Source organism: Patella vulgata, chromosome 8 (assembly GCF_932274485.2).
Source record: "Patella vulgata chromosome 8, xgPatVulg1.2, whole genome shotgun sequence".
Classification (NCBI taxonomy): Eukaryota; Metazoa; Mollusca; class Gastropoda; family Patellidae; genus Patella; species Patella vulgata.
Window position 1 is genome coordinate 49093441 of NC_065886.2, and position 22183 is coordinate 49115623.

The following is a 22183-nucleotide window of genomic DNA, read 5'->3' on the forward strand; positions in this document are numbered from 1 at the left end:
ACTTAGTGAGAAATTGACTTAAATACGAGTTCATTATCGCTATAATGAGTGACAAACTGACACCTGATGAACAACCTCAAAGTGAAATGTACAACAAAACCTTCTAGAACAAAAGTAACTCCTCAATATGTAAGGATACAAAAAATAAATTCCACCAAACATAAGAATCAATTTCCATAGTTCCCACAAAACGAAGACCAAAACTTCAACGGTATACCTACAAAAGAAACATATATACACCACAACCCATGCACCCTTTTTTACTTTTTTAACTATGTAAAATCAAAACTCGAAATCCCATTAATTAAATAACAAGACCAAACAATGAAACAGGCAAACCGTTACTGTCTACGATATCACTTTACGTAAAACTTTAGGAATGAACGAAAAAAAAAACGACCTTGCATGCTTCTTTTCCATTTTTAAATTAAATCATTAAATGTCGATCGTATTTAAAATCCGTGTACATCTGTGCCATCCTTAGTCTAGAGAGTCATAGGCTTGTCATGTGAACAAACGTCTAAATAATAACGTAATATAACATTTGAAGCCAAAATACATGTAGACAGAGGAATTAGCGATTACATAATGCATGTTTAATGGTGTGGATATGCAAAGACCGTTGAGTGTCGGTGTTATTTTGTCTCTAATAACAATGTGGTTACCCAGGGACCGACGAAGGGGGGGAGGGGGTGCCGGAGTTCTCTCCCGGAAAATTTCGAAAATTGGACGACCGCAAACGCGTTTTCCAGTCCAGAAAGTCATTCTCAAGCGAACTCTGAACAATGAGCTTATTGACAAGGCAGGAGCCCACGCGACAGTCCCCAAATCAATACTCCACATGACGATCCCTGTCTATTAAAAACAATATAGGTATTTTAGAACTATGGTCGGCAACTTTTTTTTTCGGTGGCGGGCGGGGGGGGGGGGCAGTCGGGCCATGTTACAGATATCAAATCAAGGAAAATTGAAAAAGCGCACTTAAGACAACTTGATTTATAGCCATGCGACAAACTATTTTTCGATTTATTTTCGTAGCCTATAATATACGTATAGTATACAACCTATCCACACAAAGTCTCCCACACTGTGTGTTATAGAATAACTTCCATAGGCAAACCATATTAAAAAGTTTTGAATGCCTTCCACAAGGTGCAATATAAGGTTTATAATAAAATACACTTGAATCGAAGGTTGCTCAACCATATACAAATTGGTTTGGAAGAGTTGTCAATGTTGCATGTATACTACACTAATGTCTGCTGGCTTGATATAAACTTATTAACAGTTAACCTGTTGTTTGCCAACTTGTATCGGTTGGGTGCACGTGGGTAATAAAATCGATACAAGGAATCTGGACGATTCCTGAGAAAATGTCTGAACAGCGTTGGATCCCCTTGGAGTCAAATCCCGAAGTAAGTTGATAGTTGGTTGTTCGTTACATCGACATGTTAAAGTAACATAAGTTATTATATATCTTGTGACATATGTATGTTATTATTTTATCCGTTATTCCTTTCTGTTCCAGGTACTCAACAAGGTATGTCCTGTTTGTCAATCCAGTCTGTGACTCGTCTGAACGAGAATGTCAGACATTATGTCAGACATAATGACATGGCTTACATAAATGTAGAAAATGAAATGAACAAATTATGATGCGGACCATCAACGTATTGGTGTACAGACAGTGCAAATGACATCAGATGCATTGACATTGCTTTACTTTTGTTAAAATGTAATGTACTGTAGGCTATACTTCAACCGGCACTACAATTATTTTATTGTCACATTTTTCTTAATATAATGTGAATTTGTTAAGGGTCTATAAATTCTCCATGCAAAATAATAAAAGTGTTTTCATCAGTATGAACAAACTACTTGGAAGAGTTCTGCATGAAGGCTACAGTACAAACAAGTGTAGTTGAGTTGAACCGAAAGATTGTGGGGGGAACATTTTATTTTAATGTCTTTCTATTTCTTTAGTCCCGAAATGACCTAGAGTGTCAGTGGGACATTAAGCCCTCCCACTCTCTCTCTCTCTCTCTCTCTCTCTCAAAAATATCTGTTTAGATAGTACCCATATGCTTTAAATTAATAGAAATAAATGCTGGTAAATTAAAAGTAAACATATTATTAGCACAAGCATTAGACGGTTAAGGGTGGGTTCTGCTCCATAAGTTACAGGAAGGGCAAATATGTAGCCTACCACAATATTCTACGAATACACTGTAATACAGGGTAGAATTTTGTCATAAAAATATTTCAAAAGATAAAGCAAGAAAATTGCAAGCGATATGAGATCGAAACAATATTACAGACAACCGGCATATTTAGATGTGTTAACAGCGAACGCCCAAACTAAAAACTGAGTTCGGACTAATAACTTTCATCCTTTTATTCGAATTGACCTATCCTGATTCAAGTGATGCAGCCCCATTTGTTTCAAGCGAGAACTTATTTAGCCTATGCTTTCGAATGTACAATGGATTTTATATTGTACCAGAGGTGATTCAATTCAAGAGTAGGGCCTTTTGGTAAGTTGTTAATTACCATTTGTGTAGTTTGTAAATACGAAACGAAAGCAAGTTTATCTGCCTGCGATTAACAGCTTTTATGGGATGGAAGACGAAATGGGACAATATGGGTCTTATTAGTGAGACTAATTTATAGATTGTATCAAAGTTGTACACATACACCCTCTAGTGAAATAATGTTGGTACTACAATGCCCTTTGGTGTAATAATGTTGGTACTACAATGCCCTTTGGTGTAATAATGTTGGTACTACAATGCCCTTTGGTGTAATAATGTTGGTACTACAATGCCCTTTGGTGTAATAATGTTGGTACTACAATGCCCTTTGGTGTAATAATGTTGGTAAAAATGAAGCCGTAGATTGGAGAAAAACTGGTAAAAACTAAGCGGTGAAGTAGGTGGAAGTAATCTCTATAATTCAAATATATTTTTCGGGACATTTTTTTTTCATTTCAAGATTTTGACTTTGAAACGTAATGAATTTATTTCTTTGTCAAGTAAAATTTATAAATTTTGATTTTACTTAATGATATAAATGTTATCGATAAAATGGCAAAATTGAAACATAAAGTTAATATTTTGTTTTTATAAAAATGTTGATTTTGTGCATAAAAATGTAGAAACAACAATGATGAGTTTAAAATATTGCTTTTGTATATAAAATGTTGAAACTGGAGTGTAGAAACACAAATCATGAATATTGTCCCATTTCATCTTCCATATGATGAAGGTGGTACCATTCTTCAACTAAATATTTGGGAGATTATGTTTGGCTTGGGCCTTGGATTTATATCTGCAGGTATATGTATGGTTTATTAACAATTCGATAATTACTACATTATGTTGTGTAAATTATAATGATTTGAATCAGCTTTCAATTTTAAAGATGCATTATGTAAGAGTTAAATCTGCCTATTGCAGGTCGATATTTTGGCTTCAAATGTTCTATATAAATTGTTAGGCTAGTTATCTATTGTCAATTTATCTATTATTAGACTTGTGCTGATCAAACCAGTGGCTGCATATCCCACTCAATTCTTATCCGAAATATGGCGTTCACTCCCGAAAATCTGTAATGTTTTATAATTATAATATTTTCAAGATCAGTTTGTAATGTTTTATAATTGTAATATTTTCCAGCTCAGTTTGTAATATTTTCCATCTCAGTATGTAATATTTTATAATTGTAGTATATTCATTCCCTGGGTATACCTGAGAGCTGTCAGTTTGTCGATATCTATGGATTAGATGATGAAATTTTAGCCATGGTTCCACAACCTGTTGATGCCATTATTCTTCTCTTTCCTTCTACAGAAAAGGTAGGTAGCTTGCTATAGTGATTATTATTTTTATACATCCACATTCATATTGTTTTTGGTGCATACCAGACCCATTTTTTGTATTTGTTTGTCGTCTACAGGCTGGATACTTAATCCTTTATTCAAAATAAAACCGTCACACTCACAGAAATAAAAACCGTCAAAAATACCGTCTTTAGAAAAATATCGAAATACCGAACTTACCGCGATTTTGACTTTTCTAGATGATATTTTAACATAAATATTGAAAAAATGTCTTTCCGATATTTTATTGCTTAATGAAGAATAAATACCAACATATACTGTTATACTCCTGAGTGTTCATTCCACAAAGTTAGCAAATGCTGATAATGGGGTTTGTTTACATCACGTGACTTCTCGCTCACTATTTAACCCAACCAATACCGTTATAATTATCCATGCTTCTATTAAATTTCCAGTGATTAAAAAGTGATAAACTGAAATTATTGACATTACATAGAATATTGCGATAGAGTGATTATATCGCGATATTTTCAAAAAATATAGCAATATCCTTTTCCAGGGATATCGCACAGCTCTACCTTACACGCTAAGGATCATCAATATTGGTGCATGCCCCACCCTCAGGAGCAGAGCCACGCCCATTTTCTTTTTTCTGTGTCACCTAAGGCTGCAGTTCTTAATTGATCGTCTTGAAAACTTTTCATACTTATTCCTTATACCCTAGGTATGACCTCTGATTTTGGTGCATGCCCAACCCCCTGGGACAAAGCCATGCCCAATTTTTGTTTGTGGCTGTGTATCACCTACAGTCCGCAATTCTTAACAGATCCTTTTGAAACTTTGCATACCTATTCCTTATACTCTAAGGATGATCCCTATTGTTTTTGGTGAATGCCCCGATCCCACGGGCAGAGCCACAAAAATGTTTTCTTTGTGTGACTGTGTGTTATCTACAGGCCACAATTCTTAATGCATGGTTTTGGAACTTGGCATATGTATACCTTATTACCTAAGGTCGGCAACTATTGATTTTGGTGCATGTCCCAACCCCAAGGGACAGAGTCACGCCCAGTGTTTGTGTATATCGTATACATGCCACAATTCTGATTGGATTATTTTGGAACTTGGTAAGCAATGACGGCAACTATTAATTTTGGTGCATGATCTGACACTAGAGGCTACACTACGCGGCTGGAGTTTGGGACTAGAATCGCTGAACACGGCGGAAAAACTCCCTGGTCTGCCCTCTGTTTGCCCCCTCAATAATTTTAGAAAATAAAAAAAAGTATTTGTGATACGTTTCGGTAATCAATACCTTCTACGGTGAATAAATCCCACATCCCCACTCAGTCATAAACTTGCATGTTGTATAGTGTTGAAAATCGGATCGAGATTTGTGATCCGAATACTTTTTTTGTCTATCCGATATGGGTGGGATGGGGTACACTGTGAAGGTCACAAAAGTGACCGCGGCATGTATTTGTTATTTTACAAATTATACATATAATACTGTACATATACATGCATTCAACCAATGAATATTCTTACGGGATTTTGCGCAGCCGTAGATAAATCTCTGCTGTGACAATACACATCTACTCTATGTCGACCAATTCATTTCTGTAGAAGCGGATTTGAATAAAGCCATTTCACACACACAGATGTGTATATTACATGCGCATATTATATATTTATACAATGGCCACGAGTGTGTTAATTCTCTCCTTCACCCCGTTATAATTTACTTATTTTGAGTACGCTTTTTGAATGATTCCATTTTTTTGCACGTCCAATTTCCCGATTTCCTACTGCATATACATGTACCCTGTGTAACTGCAATCTATAAGCCTATACATATATGTTTACGTTTAAAATCTAGAAGCTTGAAAGTTATACTACTTAGGCGGTGTACACGCAAGTTTCGTGATTGAACCTGCATCGATATTGCATAATATCGGACCCATATTATCTTTGCTACTCAGACCAATTAAATTATATTATAAGGCTTGACTTATTCATTTTAAAAATATAACACAGACAATATGTTATTTATAATTAAATGACAATACAAAGAGACGAATAATTTATAGGTGAGTATATACATAACTTAACAATGTCCGCTGCCGGTAAGTACATATTAGCAAATATTTATCTTTATTATATCAACAATTTAATTGTTTTTCTTCGATGTACTTCATGATGAAAAAATACTACGCATAAGTGCATAACACTTTATTATTTCAAAGAAAACAGATGCATATTAAAACAAACACAATTATCAATTTATTAAAACAACATTTAAAACATGGATTTGTACAAAAGAATGGAATCATTCAGAAAGTGTACTTAAAATACGTAAATTATAACGGAGTGAAGGAGAGAATTAACACACTCGTGGCCATTGTTTAAATATATGACATGTGCATGTAATGTACATGTCTGTATGTGTGAAATGGCTTTATTCAAAAAGTGTAGTGTATATTGTCACAGCGGAGATTTTTCTAAGGCTGCGCAAAATCCCATAAGAATATTCCTTAGTTGAATGCATGTTAATGTACGGTATTATATGTATACATAATTTGTAAAAAAACAAATACATGACGCTGTCACCTTTGTGATCTTCACAGTGTACCCCTCCTACCCATATTGTTTTAATGCGTCGTAATCCATTATTATCATATACCAGTGACAGTCAAGATTTACTAAATACTTTTCGCCGAATAACGCAGCGTAAGAATATAGTAACAATCTTTTCCCACGTTTCTGACCACGTGACTTACCTTTAAGTGCACCGTGGAGTGATTTATGACACTGCGCTTTATTGATTTAGATTAACTGAAGCTGCGAGTAATGAAGTAATGTGAAAAAGCTCATCGTATATAATTTAAAGTTTGGATTTGGTAGCAGCCAATAATTGATGGATTACATCTAAGTTATAGACGTAGATGAATTTATATGTTTAAAAAATTGTAAGTTGTTCATAGTTTGCATACATTTTGGCCCCACGTAATGCATGTACAGTGCGTTGGAAAAAAAATTCCAACCGATACAGAATGCCAATAAACGTTTTCCCGGGATTACCTAACTCATTTTGTTGTTATTCAAATGGGCCTGTACATTATATATGTACCCATTTTCACGGCAGCATTACTATATTACAACTCCTTCAATTTATTATAGACAATATTAGTTCGACCCTAACTTAAGGTAGGCTCACGAATTCCTGGCGGGAAGCATGGCAAAACACGATGTATTCTTAGAGAAAGATGGTGTATTCTTAGCGAAACACGGTGAATTACTAGAGAAACACGGTAAATTCCTAGCGAAACACGGTGGATTCAAAGCGAATCTTAGAGAAAAATCGCCGCAGAATCAAGAGAAATTTCACCGCGAAATCTAAGAGAATTCTGAGAGGTTTTTTTCGTCGCGTCGCCCCGATTTCGGTCCAAAAAATTTGGGAGGAACTGTATAAAGTTAATGCCCAATTGACTTAAAATTTATACAAAGTGTTTGATGTCATGAGACAAAGAAGCCTATTGATTTTCAGCGATTGCTGATAACTACTGCCTGAGTTATGACCCTTGATCACTTCAAAAAATCTTGTGGACGCTCTAGAGGCTAAAGTGAATATTCGATTGACTTTAGAATTATACTAGCACGTGCACGCTGTATCATAAAGTCTGTCATTAAGTAAGGCGTGGTTTTGAATCCCCGGTTTCTCCAGGCCCTCCAGTTTTTTCCCACTGCAAAAGACCCCTACATGCAAGCAAATTATGGAAATGAAATTGAACCATATGTTAGTCCCGAAATTACCTAGTTTGTGTCGAGTGGACGTTAAACCCCATTTCTCTCTCTCTCTTTAGAATTATACACAGTGTTTAATGTCATGAGACAAAGAAGCCTATTGATTTTCAGCGATTTCCGATAATTACTGCCAGAGTTATTGCCCTCGATCAATTTGAAAAATCTTGTGGACGCTCTAGAGGCTAAAGTTAATATATACATGCCACAATTCTGATTGGATTTTTTATGAACTTGATAAGCATGGACGGCAACCATTTTGGTGCGTGAGCCGACACTCTAGAGGCTAAAGTTAATGCCCGATTGACTTAAGATTTATACACAGTGTTTGATGTCATGAGAAAAAGAAGCCTATTGATTTTCAGCGATTGCCAATAACTACTGCCTGAGTTATGGCCCTTGATCACTTTGAAAAATCTTGAACATGCTAGCGGTTGAAGTTATCACCCTATTGACTTTTTATTTATACCTATAGTTTTTCAACGATTTCCGATAATGTGGGCATATCTTGCATGACAACCACTTGTTTGACTTATGGATCATTTCAGTTGACTGATGTGGATCAATATTTTATTTGTAAAATGGAAATAACATATACTATTCAAAAAAAGTAGGGGATATTCAGAAACAATACAAAACTGTGGAAATGCACTGCTGTTTTTATTAGAGGTAACCAGTGTATGTTAATAACAGGCCAATTGCCTGCACATGAACATAAACAGTTCATAAGGGCGGCTTATCTGACGGTCCCATTTCACATGCAAAGAGATACACTGTCAAAAGTGAAAATGGACGTTTTTGATTTTTTGTCTTAATAATGAGTAATTGCTCCACCAATCAGCAATTCAGCAATTCGACGTGGCATGCTCCTAATCAACCATCCAATCACGATTTGGGGCAATCTGACCCACTCCTCTTGCAGTGCCACAGCCAGTTCTTGCAGTGTTGTCCGTTGACGTCGACGAACACGTCTCCCGATCATGTCCCAGACATGCTCTATAGGGGTCAGGACTAATGGCTGACCAAGGCATATGGACAATATGGTGATGCTGGAGGTAGTCATTCATGACACGAGCGTGGTGGGCACGGGCATTATTATCTTGAAAGATGAAACGTCTACCTGCACGTTGAGCAAAGGGCAGAACTATCGGTGCCAGGATGTGGTCACGGTAGTACACACCAGTGACCCTTCCTTGAGCAATATGCAAGTCCGTTCTGCAAGTCATGGTGATTCCTCCCTACACCATAACAGACCCACGCCCGAATCTGTCATACTGTCTGACGTTAACGTTAGCATGACTGACACTCATTTACACGCCTCCAAAAGCAAGCACGCCCATCGGTGAAATCCAGAGTAAATTTAGACACATCTGAGAACATTACACGCACCCATCAACGATAACCCGAATTTCTACGCTGCCTACACTATTGACGCCTGTTTGCCATGTGCTGGCAAGTTAATGGAGGAACAACATGCGGTTGTCGCGCATGCAAATGGGCTGCATGTAGCCGATTTCTAATTGTGTGGGGTGAAACTCGAATTCCTGTAACCTGATACAAATTGACAGAAAGCTGATTGGCTGTTTGTCCTCGATTTCGCAGGACCTGTGTACGAATGTATCGATCCTGGGCTTGTGTAGTGGCTCTAGGACGACCTGAACGAGGTCTATCATCAACATTGTGTGTTTGTTGGTACTGGTTCCACGGTCTGCTGATCACAGACTGTGACACATTAAGCATGTTGGCTACTGCTCGCTGTGTAGATCCCATTTCAAGCATGCCAATAGCACATAGACGTTCATCATGTTGAAGACCTCTCATTGCAAATTAAATGTAACATACTAAAGCAAAGATACGCTAAACAGTAAGTCTTATGCAAGAACCGATAGGAAGATAAAGCAAAGATGGATAGGATAAACCAGCATGCGGCAGTTTTCATCAACCCTTCCTTGAAGTGTCAAATTTGACAATGAACCCCTCCCACGTGTGTGGCGCTATTGCGTGTCGCAAGTGCAGCTCAGTGGTTCTGTTGGAGCGATAAGTTCTTCATCTGTGAATTTACTCTCAAAGCATGTCAAGTGTCCATGACTATTTATCATATCACAACCTACATAGGTATATGTATTTGCATTTCAATATCCCCTATATTTTTTTAAGAGTATATTTACAAAAAAAAAAATGTATAATTGTAGGTTGAGCAGAATCCTATTGGAACTGTTGAACCAAATCCATCAGTGCCAATTTACTATATGAAGCAGTCAATTCGTAATGCTTGTGGAACAGTTGCCATGGTTCATGCTGTAGCTAATAATGCAGATGACATCCAGTTTGATGGTAAGAGAACTAAAATAACGTTATTAAACGAGGATACACATCACATAGATATCATTAAGTTCGGACGTCAGAGAGAGCACCATTGTCATTCATTTACAGCCCACACTTCCATATGGAAGTATATTGCTATCAACCCTGTCTGTCCGGATGTCCACAGTTTGTTTGTGGACCCTCTGCAGGTCACAATTTTTATATGACCACATTAAAATGTGGTTGTATATTGTTGTTGCTCCCATCTATTCGTCTGTCCGGTGTCCACAATTGCTTGTGGACGCTCTACAGGCTAAAGTTAATATCCGATTGACTTTAAATTTATACACAGTGTTTAAGGTCATGAGACGAAGAAGCCTATTGATTTTCAGCGATTTCCGATAATTACTGCCAGAGTTATGGCCCTTGATATTTCAAAAAATCTTGTGAACGCTCTGGAGGCTGAAGTTAAATTTATACACAGTGTTTAAGGTCATGAGACAAACAGGCCTCTACATTTTCAGCGATTTCTGATAATCACTGCCAGAGTTATGTCCCTTGATCACTTCAAAAAATCTTGTGGACGCTCTAGAGGCCAAAGTTAATATCCGATTGAATTTATACACAGTGTTTAAGGTTAGCAGACGAAGAAGCCTAGTGATTTTCAATGATTTCTGATAATTACTACCAGAGTTATGGCCCTTGATCACTTTGAAAAATCTTGTGGATGCTCTAGAGGCTAAAGTTACATGTATCATCCAAATGACTTTAGATTGATACACAAAGTTTAAGATCTTGAGATGAACAAGTATATTGATTTTCAATGAATTTTGATAACTTGAACAGATAAATCCATGCTATTAAATGTTTCGTATACCAAACATTACCGTGGGGCAGAACTTTATAAAGTTGTTACTCTTAATCAGATTTTAGTGTATTATAAATGTTTCATAACCGAAAAAAGTAAAAATTTGCGACAACTCTTGTTGTGGTTGTATGTTTCATTGCCTGGCAACCTATCTTTAACATGTAGCAAATGTATAAATGGAATTGATATTGCTGGATTTGGTTGATTCTGCATGATGGATTTGGTTGATTCCGCATTGCTGGATTTGGTTGATTCTGTGTCTCTTTTATAACACATGTGCAATACGTAGTTGGAAATCTGTTTAACGGTTTCATTGGTACCGGAAGTGACATAATTACAAGGGTAACGAGGCATCGGAAGTGACATAAAATCAAAGGGTAAAGTGGCACCAGTGAAACCGGTCATTACTGCGTCGCAGTTCTAGTGATGGTGGCCGCTTTATTTTCCACTAGAGCATACAATCTTGAAAACTACTTGTTGGATCCACCCGATGTCTCAGTTATACTGGGAAAAAGTATGTGACTTAGAGATTAAGCCCATTTCGAGCATTTTCAAATAATTGCTTGTAGAGTTATGGCACTTGTTTCACCTTGTGAACACTTGAATGATGAAAGTTATCATCCAATCTATATGAAATTTATATGCATTATTTAGATTAGTGAAATCAAGAATCCTATTGAATTTCAGCAATTTCTGTCGATCACTTCTTAATTTATGGCCCTTGATTTACTTTGTTGAACTTGTGAACGTTATAATCCAATCTGTATGAAATTTATATGCATTATTTGAATTAGTAAAATGAAAAAGCTGGTCAAATTTCAACAATTTTTGTAAATTACTTCCAGTGTTAAGGCCCTTCCTTTAGTGTGTAGAACCTTGTGAACCCTCAAACGACGAAAAATTATAATCTGATCTGTATGAAATCGTCTTGTAAATAAATACCCCCAATTACCTACAAAAGAATAAATGTGCGACAACCCTTGTCGAACGCTCAGACGCTTTAGCTGCTGTGGCCGTATTTTTCGTTGCCTGGCAACCTATCTTTATCCGATTTGGACACAACTTGAAATATAGGTTTATCGTCCTAAGATCTTGGTTCCTTTCGATATTGCCATGTATTGGCCGGTAACTTCATGGATTATGGCCCCTGATTGTACGGAAAATCTCGTTTTAGCTTGTGGACACTCTAGAGGTTACAATTTTTATCCAATTTATAAAAAAATGTTTAAATATATCACTGTTACACCATAAGGATGGTTGAGTTGGAATTTCATGAAAACACCATAAGGATGGTTGAGTTAGAATTTTGTGAAAAAAGGATCGAAACTGCTCCCTGTACGCAAATAGTGTTAAAGATGATTTTTATACGCCCACATTGAAATGTGGTTGTATATTGTTGTCGCCCACGTCCGTCCGTCCGGCGTCCACAATTGCTTGTGGATGCTCTAGAGGCTAAAGTTGATATCCGATTGACTTTAAATTTATACACAGTGTTTAAGGTCATGAGACGAAGAAGCCTATTGATTTTCAGCGATTTCCGATAATTACTGCCAGAGTTATGGCCCTTGATCACTTCAAAGAATCTTGTGGACGCTTTAGAGGCCAAAGTTAATATCCGATTGACTTTAAATTTATACACAGTGTTTAAGGTCATGAGACAAAGAAGCCTATTGATTTTCAGCTATTTCCGATAATTACTGCCAGAGTTATGGCCCTTGATTACTTCAAAGAATCTTGTGGACAGTCTAGAGGCAAAAGTTAATATCCGATTGACTTTAAATTTATACACAGTGTTTAAGGTCATGAGACGAAGAAGCCTATTGATTTTCAGCGATTTCCGATAATTACTGCCAGAGTTATGGCCCTTGACCACTTAAAAAAAATCTTGTGGACGCTCTAGAGGCGAAAATTAATATCCGATTGACTTTAAATTTATACACAGTGTTTAAGGTCATGAGACGAAGAAGTCTATTCATTTTCAGTGATATTCGATAATTACTGCCAGAGTTATGACCCTTGATCACTTAAAAAACCTTGTGGATGCTCTAAAGGCTAAAGTTAATATCTGATTGACTTTAAATTTATACACAGTGTTTGAGGTCACGAGGCGAAGAATCCTATTGATTTTCAAAGATTTCTGATAATTACTGCCAAAGTTATGGCCCTTGATCCCTTTGAAAAATCTTGTGGACGCTCTAGAGGCCAAAGTTAATATCCGATTGACTGCAGATTGATACACAGAATTTAAGATCTTGAGACGAACAAGTATATTGATTTTCAATGAATTTTTATGACTTGGAACAGCTAAATTCATGATACAGTATTAAAAGTTTTGTATACAAAACGTTAGCATGGGGCAGAACTTTATAAAAACCAAACAAATTCTAATGGTTTTCTGAGTTGTTGCTCTTATCAGATTTTAGTGTATTATAAATGTTTCATTACCGAAAAAAGTAAAAATATGCGACAACTCTTGTTGACTGCCCGGACAATTTAGCGGCTGTGGGCTTATGTTTCGTTGCCTGGCAACCTATCTTTATCGTTCTCCATTGACCGATACGTTAGTCCAACAATTTTTTTTTAGATGTGCTGGAGGCTAGTGTTCTTGATGTGACAAATTGGGACTATGACAGGATGAACCCTATAATTTGTTCTCCGTCCACAATTTGGAAACGTTAGCAAATACTTTTAATTTTTATCTACCTAAAGTTTCATTGTCTGGCATCCTATCTTTCTCTTTTGAAGATACCAAACATTTTGTCAAATTTTTGAAAGCAACAAAAGATTTAAGTCCAGAGGAACGAGCCGCTGCTTTGGAAAGTGATAAGGTAAGTTGACTGTGTATTTATATAACTTCCTCTTGATATTCGTGCATATCGGACCGTAGCTTCCTGGAATGTGGCCCACGATTGTACAAAAAAAATCACTTTTTGTTTTAGCTCATTCTCTGTCCATCTGTTGCAAAATGTTGGCGTATCTTGCATGGCAACCATCTGTTGGATTCTTTGGACAACTGTGAATCTTGCCCTAGGTTACAATTACATATTTTACAAACATTAACTTGACACTACGTATTCATATTCTTGTCAAAAATAGCACCAATTATGAAACAATTTCACTATTATGGTGTGTGGGTTAGAATGGGCAAATTTCAGTCTTATGTCAGGGATTCTGTTTCATCCATGTATGCCTGACATGTCCTACATGAATTGGGTAAAGTGTGGGGATCATAAATATTATTCAGAATACAATATACTACATAACATAAGAAATATCTGTAGTTGAAGTCTTATTAATGGAAATGGAAGGTTATTGACTCTATTTTCTGAACCTGACCGCGACTTCTGGTTACCTTATTCTGGCATCTATTAACTCCAATAAAAAATGGTTGACAAGTATATGCTGGTCTATATTTATATTGCAGCAAATGGGTTCAGCTCATCATGACAGTGCTCAAGAAGGACAAACCCAGGTATGTTTCTGCCTTGATTAGCCAGGGTTATATTATGTGTCGGAAAAGCTTGTGAACACAATAGAGATTAGATTCCTTGATGGATCCTAGATCAAATCTGCTGTATAATATATATCACTATCCAGTTCGTTGAGTAAATATCTTACAATACTGACATAAGAACAAGCCATAGGTGTGTCCAGCCAAAAAGTAGCGCAGTGTCCTGGGGTAAATAATAAGTTGTTTAGTCGAGCATGTGATGTGGGTGGAAAAAAAAAGATATGGAGGCGGATGTGGCTCGTAGATACATGTATGATCTAAACATAGTCAGTCATCCTGAACAAAAATATTGTTTGAAAAAAAGACATTTACGAGGTTTACGACTCTGGAACAGATCCATAAATTATCCACACTAAAGCTACCCCTGTATGGCGTGGTTCTCCCTTGTCAATGTGTAGCCTACTCCCGCCATCAGATTTCTTCCCTCACTTTTTTTTTTAAGGCTTCATCTCAGATACAAATCGACACAAAAATTGGATGAATGTTACGGCTGTAAATTACTTAAAAATAGGGAATGTGTAAATATGTATGTAGTGATGTTTTGGGGTTTTTTTTATATTAAGGCTCCTTCACAAGCGGAAGATGTCAATCCACATTTTGTAACTTTCATTCATAAAGATGGTGGGTTATACGAACTTGGTAAGTCTTAGACTACTAGTATTGCATGGACTTCAATTATTATCATAGTTTTTAAAGTGATCACTGGTGTAAGGTTAGAGTCAAAAATTATGTCTTGCATTGCACACAGAACTATTGAATATTCAAATATAGTAACCACTTCCATACATTGAAAATACATAGCTAGTTTAACATCTACTCAACACAAACTAGGTCGTTTGGGACTAACATGTACAATTTTTTCAATAACTCACTCGTTCAAAAGAGACTTTAAATAGAAGGAAGCCGAAGGACCCAGAGAAACCCACATCAATGTTTGGGATCGAAATCATGCCACTTGACTCAACGAAACCTTAAACGACTTGACTCAGTAAAACCTCATGTTAAACCACTTGACTCAATGAGACCTTGTGTTAAAGTACCTAAGTCTTTAACTCATTATCTTCCACAGTATTCGACATTGAATACACAAATTATTTGTGAATTTAAATCAACATTGATGTTGTGAATTACTGGGGAAAGATGGGCTTCTGATATTCAATATTTAAGACAAAATAACCATTTTACCATTGGTAAACAAATCGTGTACCAGGATGCGTTTCAGTGCAATTTGTAATAAGGGACTCAAAGAATGAGGCTAGACATATCCCATAAGTCATGTGAAAAGGTGACACCATATTCTTATCTGGAGAGCATGCGCAATAAATACTGTCGGAGTAGTCTGAAATAACCAGAAGCTAGAGATTGCCACTCGATTGAGACTTCTGGCATATTTCACCGAACATAATTGATTTGAAATTAGAGTAAAAATAGAAACAATTAAATGTAAATCAGTTTATATACATTCATATTACGTAATTATATGCGTTGTGACCCATTTGTGTCAATTTCTAGGTCCCAAGTATTATTGATTTAGCTCCTTTAAACAACTTGATTCAATAAGTCATTATGTTAAACCACTTGACCACCAACCTATTAGAGATACTGAAAATTAAACAGATAAAAGGCAATACAGTGATTTATTGCTACAAATCTTAAGAATTTAGAACTGATCTATGTTTAGCAATATATTTGAATATTTGTACCAATATCTATTAACAGATGGAAGAAAGGAAGGTCCAGTACGACATCGTGATACTACAGCTGATAATTTACTTAAGGTAGTATAGCAAAAACAGTTGTTGTTTACATTATTTACTCAGAGACATGAGTCAGTTCCAATTTTTGACAACACTCTTGTTTTTATATTGTTCTGCTTTAATTCAAGTCCTTGTTTCGAAAGCATAATGAAACGTGCACACTAATATCATCAAAAATCATTTCCTAACAAATTTGTAACTCATTCACCTCAAAATATCTATCCATTACTTCTAAATCTGCTAAGCGGATATCGGCAATGTAAACATTACCAGATCGCCATGTCACTGTGCACGTAATCGTCTCCTCGAATCCTTTTGTGTGTAGTACAATGTAGTACGAAGCGTGCACTGATATTAGCTAATACAAACCAGTTTAATTTTCTCCGTTTAACAAACTACTTCGCGGCTAAAATGGCACTTGTCCACGAGGTCTCATTGCTTTCTACAAAAGCTAACTAGAATGGTTCGTTGTGGCGGGAAATACGAGTCACACAGGCAAAAAACAACATTGCAAGATCGCCATGTCACTGTGTACGTAACATAGCTATATAGAAATATATATAACTCTGTCACTTATTTTATACCATTTCTAAGGTCGTGGATCGAGATGCCGACACCAAATTATTAGACAAAGGATTTAAAAATATATGGAAGTGGGAAGGTGGAAGGCGAGCTTGTCGGACGTTTTGTTCGTAAAGTTAACTTCTGAGGAGTAAAAAAATGTGAAATGTGCTGAAAATGTATGAATTGACAAGTCTTCTGTAAATAGTAAAGTTAATGTCCAAGGAGTAGCAAAATGTGAACTGTGCCGGAAAGATATTAATTACGGAATTGACAGTATTTTTTTTTTTGATTAATAAGTATTCTGTAAATGGTACAAATATAAATTAAATTTAGGCAAAGATTCATAGTAAATTAGTTGACGAAAAGCACCTTAAAATTTATTTTCAGATCCCTTCATTACTTTAAAATCGCCATTTTCAGACGAGGGTCCCCCAAATCTATATTTTCCAAAAACTAAAATCACGTCTGTACTCAAGGGGGTATAGTAATAAAAGTTGTTGTTTAAAATATCTTTCAAGTTCATTTGAATTAATAATTAAAAGAAAATCTTGCCGACCCCCAAGTTTACATGTGATAGAAATGGTAAAAAAAAAAGATTCTAAATATAATTTTAACATGGAGATCTTTGCCATGGTGTATCTGTAACAACAATTTGTAGATTCTGAAATGAGTGCAAATAAAGGAAATAATTTAGTGTTACCGACTGAAGTTGGAAACCGGCTATTCATAAGAAGAACTGAAAATAATAATTCAATAATAGAATGTTTAAAGTTGATGGAGATGTTCATTAGGTGAATATTTTGACCGAGTTCAATGATTAACATTTCCCGCTAAAGCTAATCAATTTCATTGGTCGATGCTTTGGGACAAGATAACTTGATTCTATCTGATAGAGAGGGATGAAACTTAGTGTATAGTTGATAATCAGTTTGATTGCTCGATACTTTTGATTATGCTTGTTCGCAGTGCAAATTTTTTTATGTCACATTGAAATTTAGCAAGAACCTAACTAAATAAGCAGATTCAACATCTTTAAATCTAGCAAACAGAAATCAGAAAGTTGCCTTTTTTTTAAAGGAATTTGTAGTATCAAATTGACCATTTCACTATTTAATACTTTTAAGACTCAGTGATGAAGGGAAACTGTAAATACTGTCTATTAAAGATGACCACAGGGGTATTAAAATTAGTAATATTTCTGGGTTAAAGGGTCGTAAATACGAACTGTGCATGTTATCATGCTAATTTTAGAACGTCAGGCCTAATACATTTAGTTGGTTTTAAACACACGAAACAGGCTCATTTAAACTGGGTTTTTTTTTCTGAGTAGTATTTGATGACATTTTTTCGTAAAATTCATTTTAGTGTTTATAACGCCAGGATTTTTTCTGACAGATGACATTTTCATCATGTAGTAAATCACGTGACCGATGACCTCTAGGTAAAACAATGTAGTGAGGGATACTTGTGTGGAGAATGATTCTTTATGTCATATTAACATTATGACATCACTGGTTACTATGACTTCCCTTGTGCTTCAAATTTCATTTGTGTAGTTGTGTTCTCTGAGGAAGTAGAGAGAGAGAGAAATGGGGTTTAACATCCACTCGACACAAACTAGGTCATTTCGGGACTAACATATGGTTTAATTTTATTTCAATAATTCACTTGCGCATAGGGTTGTTTAGCAGTGGGAGGAAACCGGAGGACCCGGAGAAAACCCACGAGGTTGGCCAGGCGACCCTACTCCTTGCCACGTACAACCAGGGATTCGAAACCACGCCAGTTGACTCAATGACAGACTTTATGGTACAGCGCGCACATGCTAACCATTCAGCCATCCAACCCCCCCTCTGAGGAAGTAAGTTTTTACACTTACGAAACGTTAGATGCTATAAAAGATGTTTTGTGATACCCTTGACTTTGTTTTAACCACTCATTATTAAGTAAACGTGTGTGTTTTTTAAATCTGAATTTGTGGTTTACTTCTAAAGTACTACATAATGTATATTTGATTCGACAGATGGGATATTAATCATTCAACTGTTTAAATTGAATGCAGAATTCAGTAAACACAACATTATTATTATTATTATTATTATTATTATTATAGTGCGCCCTTTTATATAACATGTTCAGGGGCACTTTACAAAGTGACAATGTAATCATAAATAAACAACAAGATTATGGACACTGAGTAAAATCGTGTACTATGAATACTATAGTTCATGCCTATGCTTAGACCTGGATAATTTTTATGCCATGACATATTAATATAGAATCTGATTTATTTGCTTATTTAAATAGGATACAGCAGATGTGGTAAAAGAATTTATGAAAAGGGATCCAGACCAAATATCATTTACTTTAATGGCTTTGATACGTCTTAAAGATTAGAGAGATTAAATGATGGTGACCACTACACACAGGATTATTGCTACATTGTCTGCAAACAATAAAATGGAGCTTGTATTTATTGTATTGATCTGTTATTTATAAACCAATCATCACCAACACTATTATTATTTAATGATCAATATATAGTATAGAATGATGACTGTGAGTTATAATGTATTGTTTACATTTAGTCTATCCACCATTTTATCCACATTATTAATAGCTTTCAAACTGCTTTTCTATGCATAATTTATTTAGGAGTGTCATTTTGTATATCCGTAATTGAAGTTCTGTTTGGTTTGTATCACTTTCGGTGTCATTATCTGACACAGTACCTAATTTTTGTTTAGTTACAACTCAAACAAAACAACCATAGCTTACATAATAGTACTCAATAGATCTTAACCAAATAAAAATAAGTAGTAAAAAAAAAAATGGAAATAAATAAGAAATAGAGTACCAAATAAATTATTTACACTAATTTGGTTGTTGGAGAGTTGTCTAGCAGAGTATTACATAAAGATGGTTGTTGGAAAGATTTCTAAAAATGATAAAAAGATAAGTGATGCAACAAAGCTGTCATAAAATAAGTTCCATATGAAATCAGAACAAAATCCATATTAAAGGAACCTAACGAAACAGGTATCTAGTCAAACTGTGACACCTGTTTAGTTTATGTAAAGAAATACTTACCAGACAATTCTTTTGTTGATTACAAGTTGATTAATACTCCAAATTTAAATAGTGTGTATGCTATATACAGAAAGTGACTGATTGATTGCTGTTCATCTATTTTACATGGTAAAACATATTCCAGATATAAGTAAAGATCTTTGGTATGGTTGATCCACAAGTTCTGAAAGCAAGTTGTGGATGTAATAGCTATACAGAAGATTTCGGCTTTTTTAATTATTCTGGAGATGAAGAGTTGTAAGTTGAGGCTGTGACAGGATATTAATTCTAACACAAATATCTACACTAAGGACCCATTGTTACCAGAAAGTTTAGGAAGAAAAAAACATTCAGTACATCACCTACTTTTTAAGGCTAGATATCATCTGGTCATGTGGAAGGGACAAAGAAAGAAGACTTGAAAGTGGAATTTTAAGAAAAGCAGACGCAGTGTCTACCTGTTTGCTTACTTGGTGAAGAACAATAGGACATTAAAACCCCATTTCATTTCATTTGATGAAAACCTTATGGACCAACTATAATATCCACCTCACACCCCCACCATAGCCTAGATATTTACTCTAAGATTATATTTGGAATCTGTTTAACCTATTCTCCGACTGTTTGTAAAATCTACAGAATTAACATCATCAATCAGTGATTAATTGTATTGACTATTGAGGTGGCCAATTTCCATTATAATTCTTCAAACTCCGGTGAAAACTTAATATCATATAATGATTTATTAATCTTTTCAGAAAGATTCTTTGTAGGTTAAATAAATATTATTGAGCAGACATTTATTTTTATATTGAAGACATTGGTTTTTGTACTTTTGCAATTGTGAACCTATTTTTCTATTGTATTTGTAGGCCTTGATATGATTGCTGATTTTCATAATTTAGAATACAGGTACTGTTATTACTGAGCTATGTTTCAACTTTAAGCTTGTGTAGTGTTTATAAAGCCTTGTCAAGACGTCGCTCGGTAATAAAGAGTGATTATATTCTATAGAATTATTATCCCGTGTATTTCAAGTTCAGTTATTAAATGCATTTGAAACAATTTAATTTAGAATTGGCTGTGCATTCCATTACATGTCTAAATTCGTGAGATCAGTTCTAATTTATGTAATCATATTTTATTGTAGTGCTATATTGTCGCCACGCCGTCTGTCTGCTTGTATTTCCTTTGGTATGTCATTCATATTTCTCGTTAGCACAAGACGACAATCAAATTTCTGAGATAGTTACTAAATGGGTTGTTACTCTTGACCAGTATTTTAGTGCTTTTTTAATGCGTCTATTACCCGCAAAAGAATAAATAAGTGACAACTATTATGAACTGTGGGACAACTTAGGCATGCCGTGGTGTGTGTATGTTCTGTTGCCTGGCAATCTACTTTTGTATAGTTGATTGCAAGAGATCTTTTTTAAAAAACATAACAAAAGGCCACGGGCAAAGAACCAACTTAAATCAAATGTGGGAGTGAGTCATATTTTTGGCTACACAATTTTTCAAATTCCAAGCAATATATATCTTGCAAAATAATCCTGACCTCTAGTTTGAAATTCTGTACCAGTTCCAAGATTGTCATTTCTTACCACATTCCAATAAATATTATTATATTTATGTGGTAGAAATCAGTGACATTAATTTATGTTATAGATAAGTAAAATTGAAGTGCTTTGTATTGGGATGTAAATATTTAACTGCTCAGTGCTTATTGTGGAAATAAATGTTTTACACACATATACAGGTATTTGTAGCAGTAGATTAGTCATATACCAATGAGTAGGAGCCCCCTATTAAGTCCCACCAAAATGCTGAGATACCCCCAAGTATAAAATACCATAAGGTAGAGATTCATGAGGGGGTCACCGTGGCTAAGTGGTAAAATGCTGCCTAGCTAGCCTGGAGGTCGGGTGTTCGATCCCTGCATTGGCCGAGAAAGTCCATCCAGATTTTCCGGCGTGGTTCCCACTTATCAGTGATGCAGGACGGAGGGCCTGACAAGGACTGCGGTCTAGTTGTTGAGACGGGACAAAAAAAACGTGGTCCTGTGAACACATTGGCGTGCACATAAAAGATCCCTTGACAGTTGGAATTTGATACAAGAGTAGGCTGTAGTGCCGCTGTCCAGGCAAAATTTACCTGATAGCACACTGTATGGCATATGCCGTCTTCATTAGCCCAATTCGGAGCAGAACAGTAGGACGTTAAACCCCATTTCATTTCAGAGATTCTTGATCGAACCATTAAGTTGCATTATAGAGGTTAGCGCGTGCGCATTCGATAACATATATTCAATTCATTGTGTCTTTGTAAAACGGGGGGGGGGGGTGAAGGGTGAATGGTTAAGCACGTGCGCGTTGTATCATAGGTCTGTCATTGAGTCAACTGGTATGGTTTCGTTTCCCTGGTTGTACGTGACAAGGAGTAGGGTCGCCTGTCAACCTCGTGGGTTTTCT

At 35.8% G+C, this 22183-nt stretch overlaps 1 protein-coding gene across 1 annotated transcript; it reads left to right on the plus strand.

Annotated features, from left to right (window-relative positions):
• The first annotated feature begins 1273 nt into the window (after nt 1-1273).
• Nucleotides 1274-21466, plus strand: LOC126830388 (ubiquitin carboxyl-terminal hydrolase). The gene is made up of 9 exons (XM_050560773.2): nt 1274-1415; nt 1529-1540; nt 3725-3853; nt 9832-9973; nt 13557-13639; nt 14236-14283; nt 14886-14961; nt 16042-16100; nt 18951-21466. Exons 1-9 carry the CDS (start codon nt 1374-1376, stop codon nt 19038-19040), a joined length of 681 nt encoding a protein of 226 aa, XP_050416730.1. The 5' UTR covers nt 1274-1373; the 3' UTR covers nt 19041-21466.
• The last annotated feature ends 717 nt before the right edge of the window (nt 21467-22183 follow it).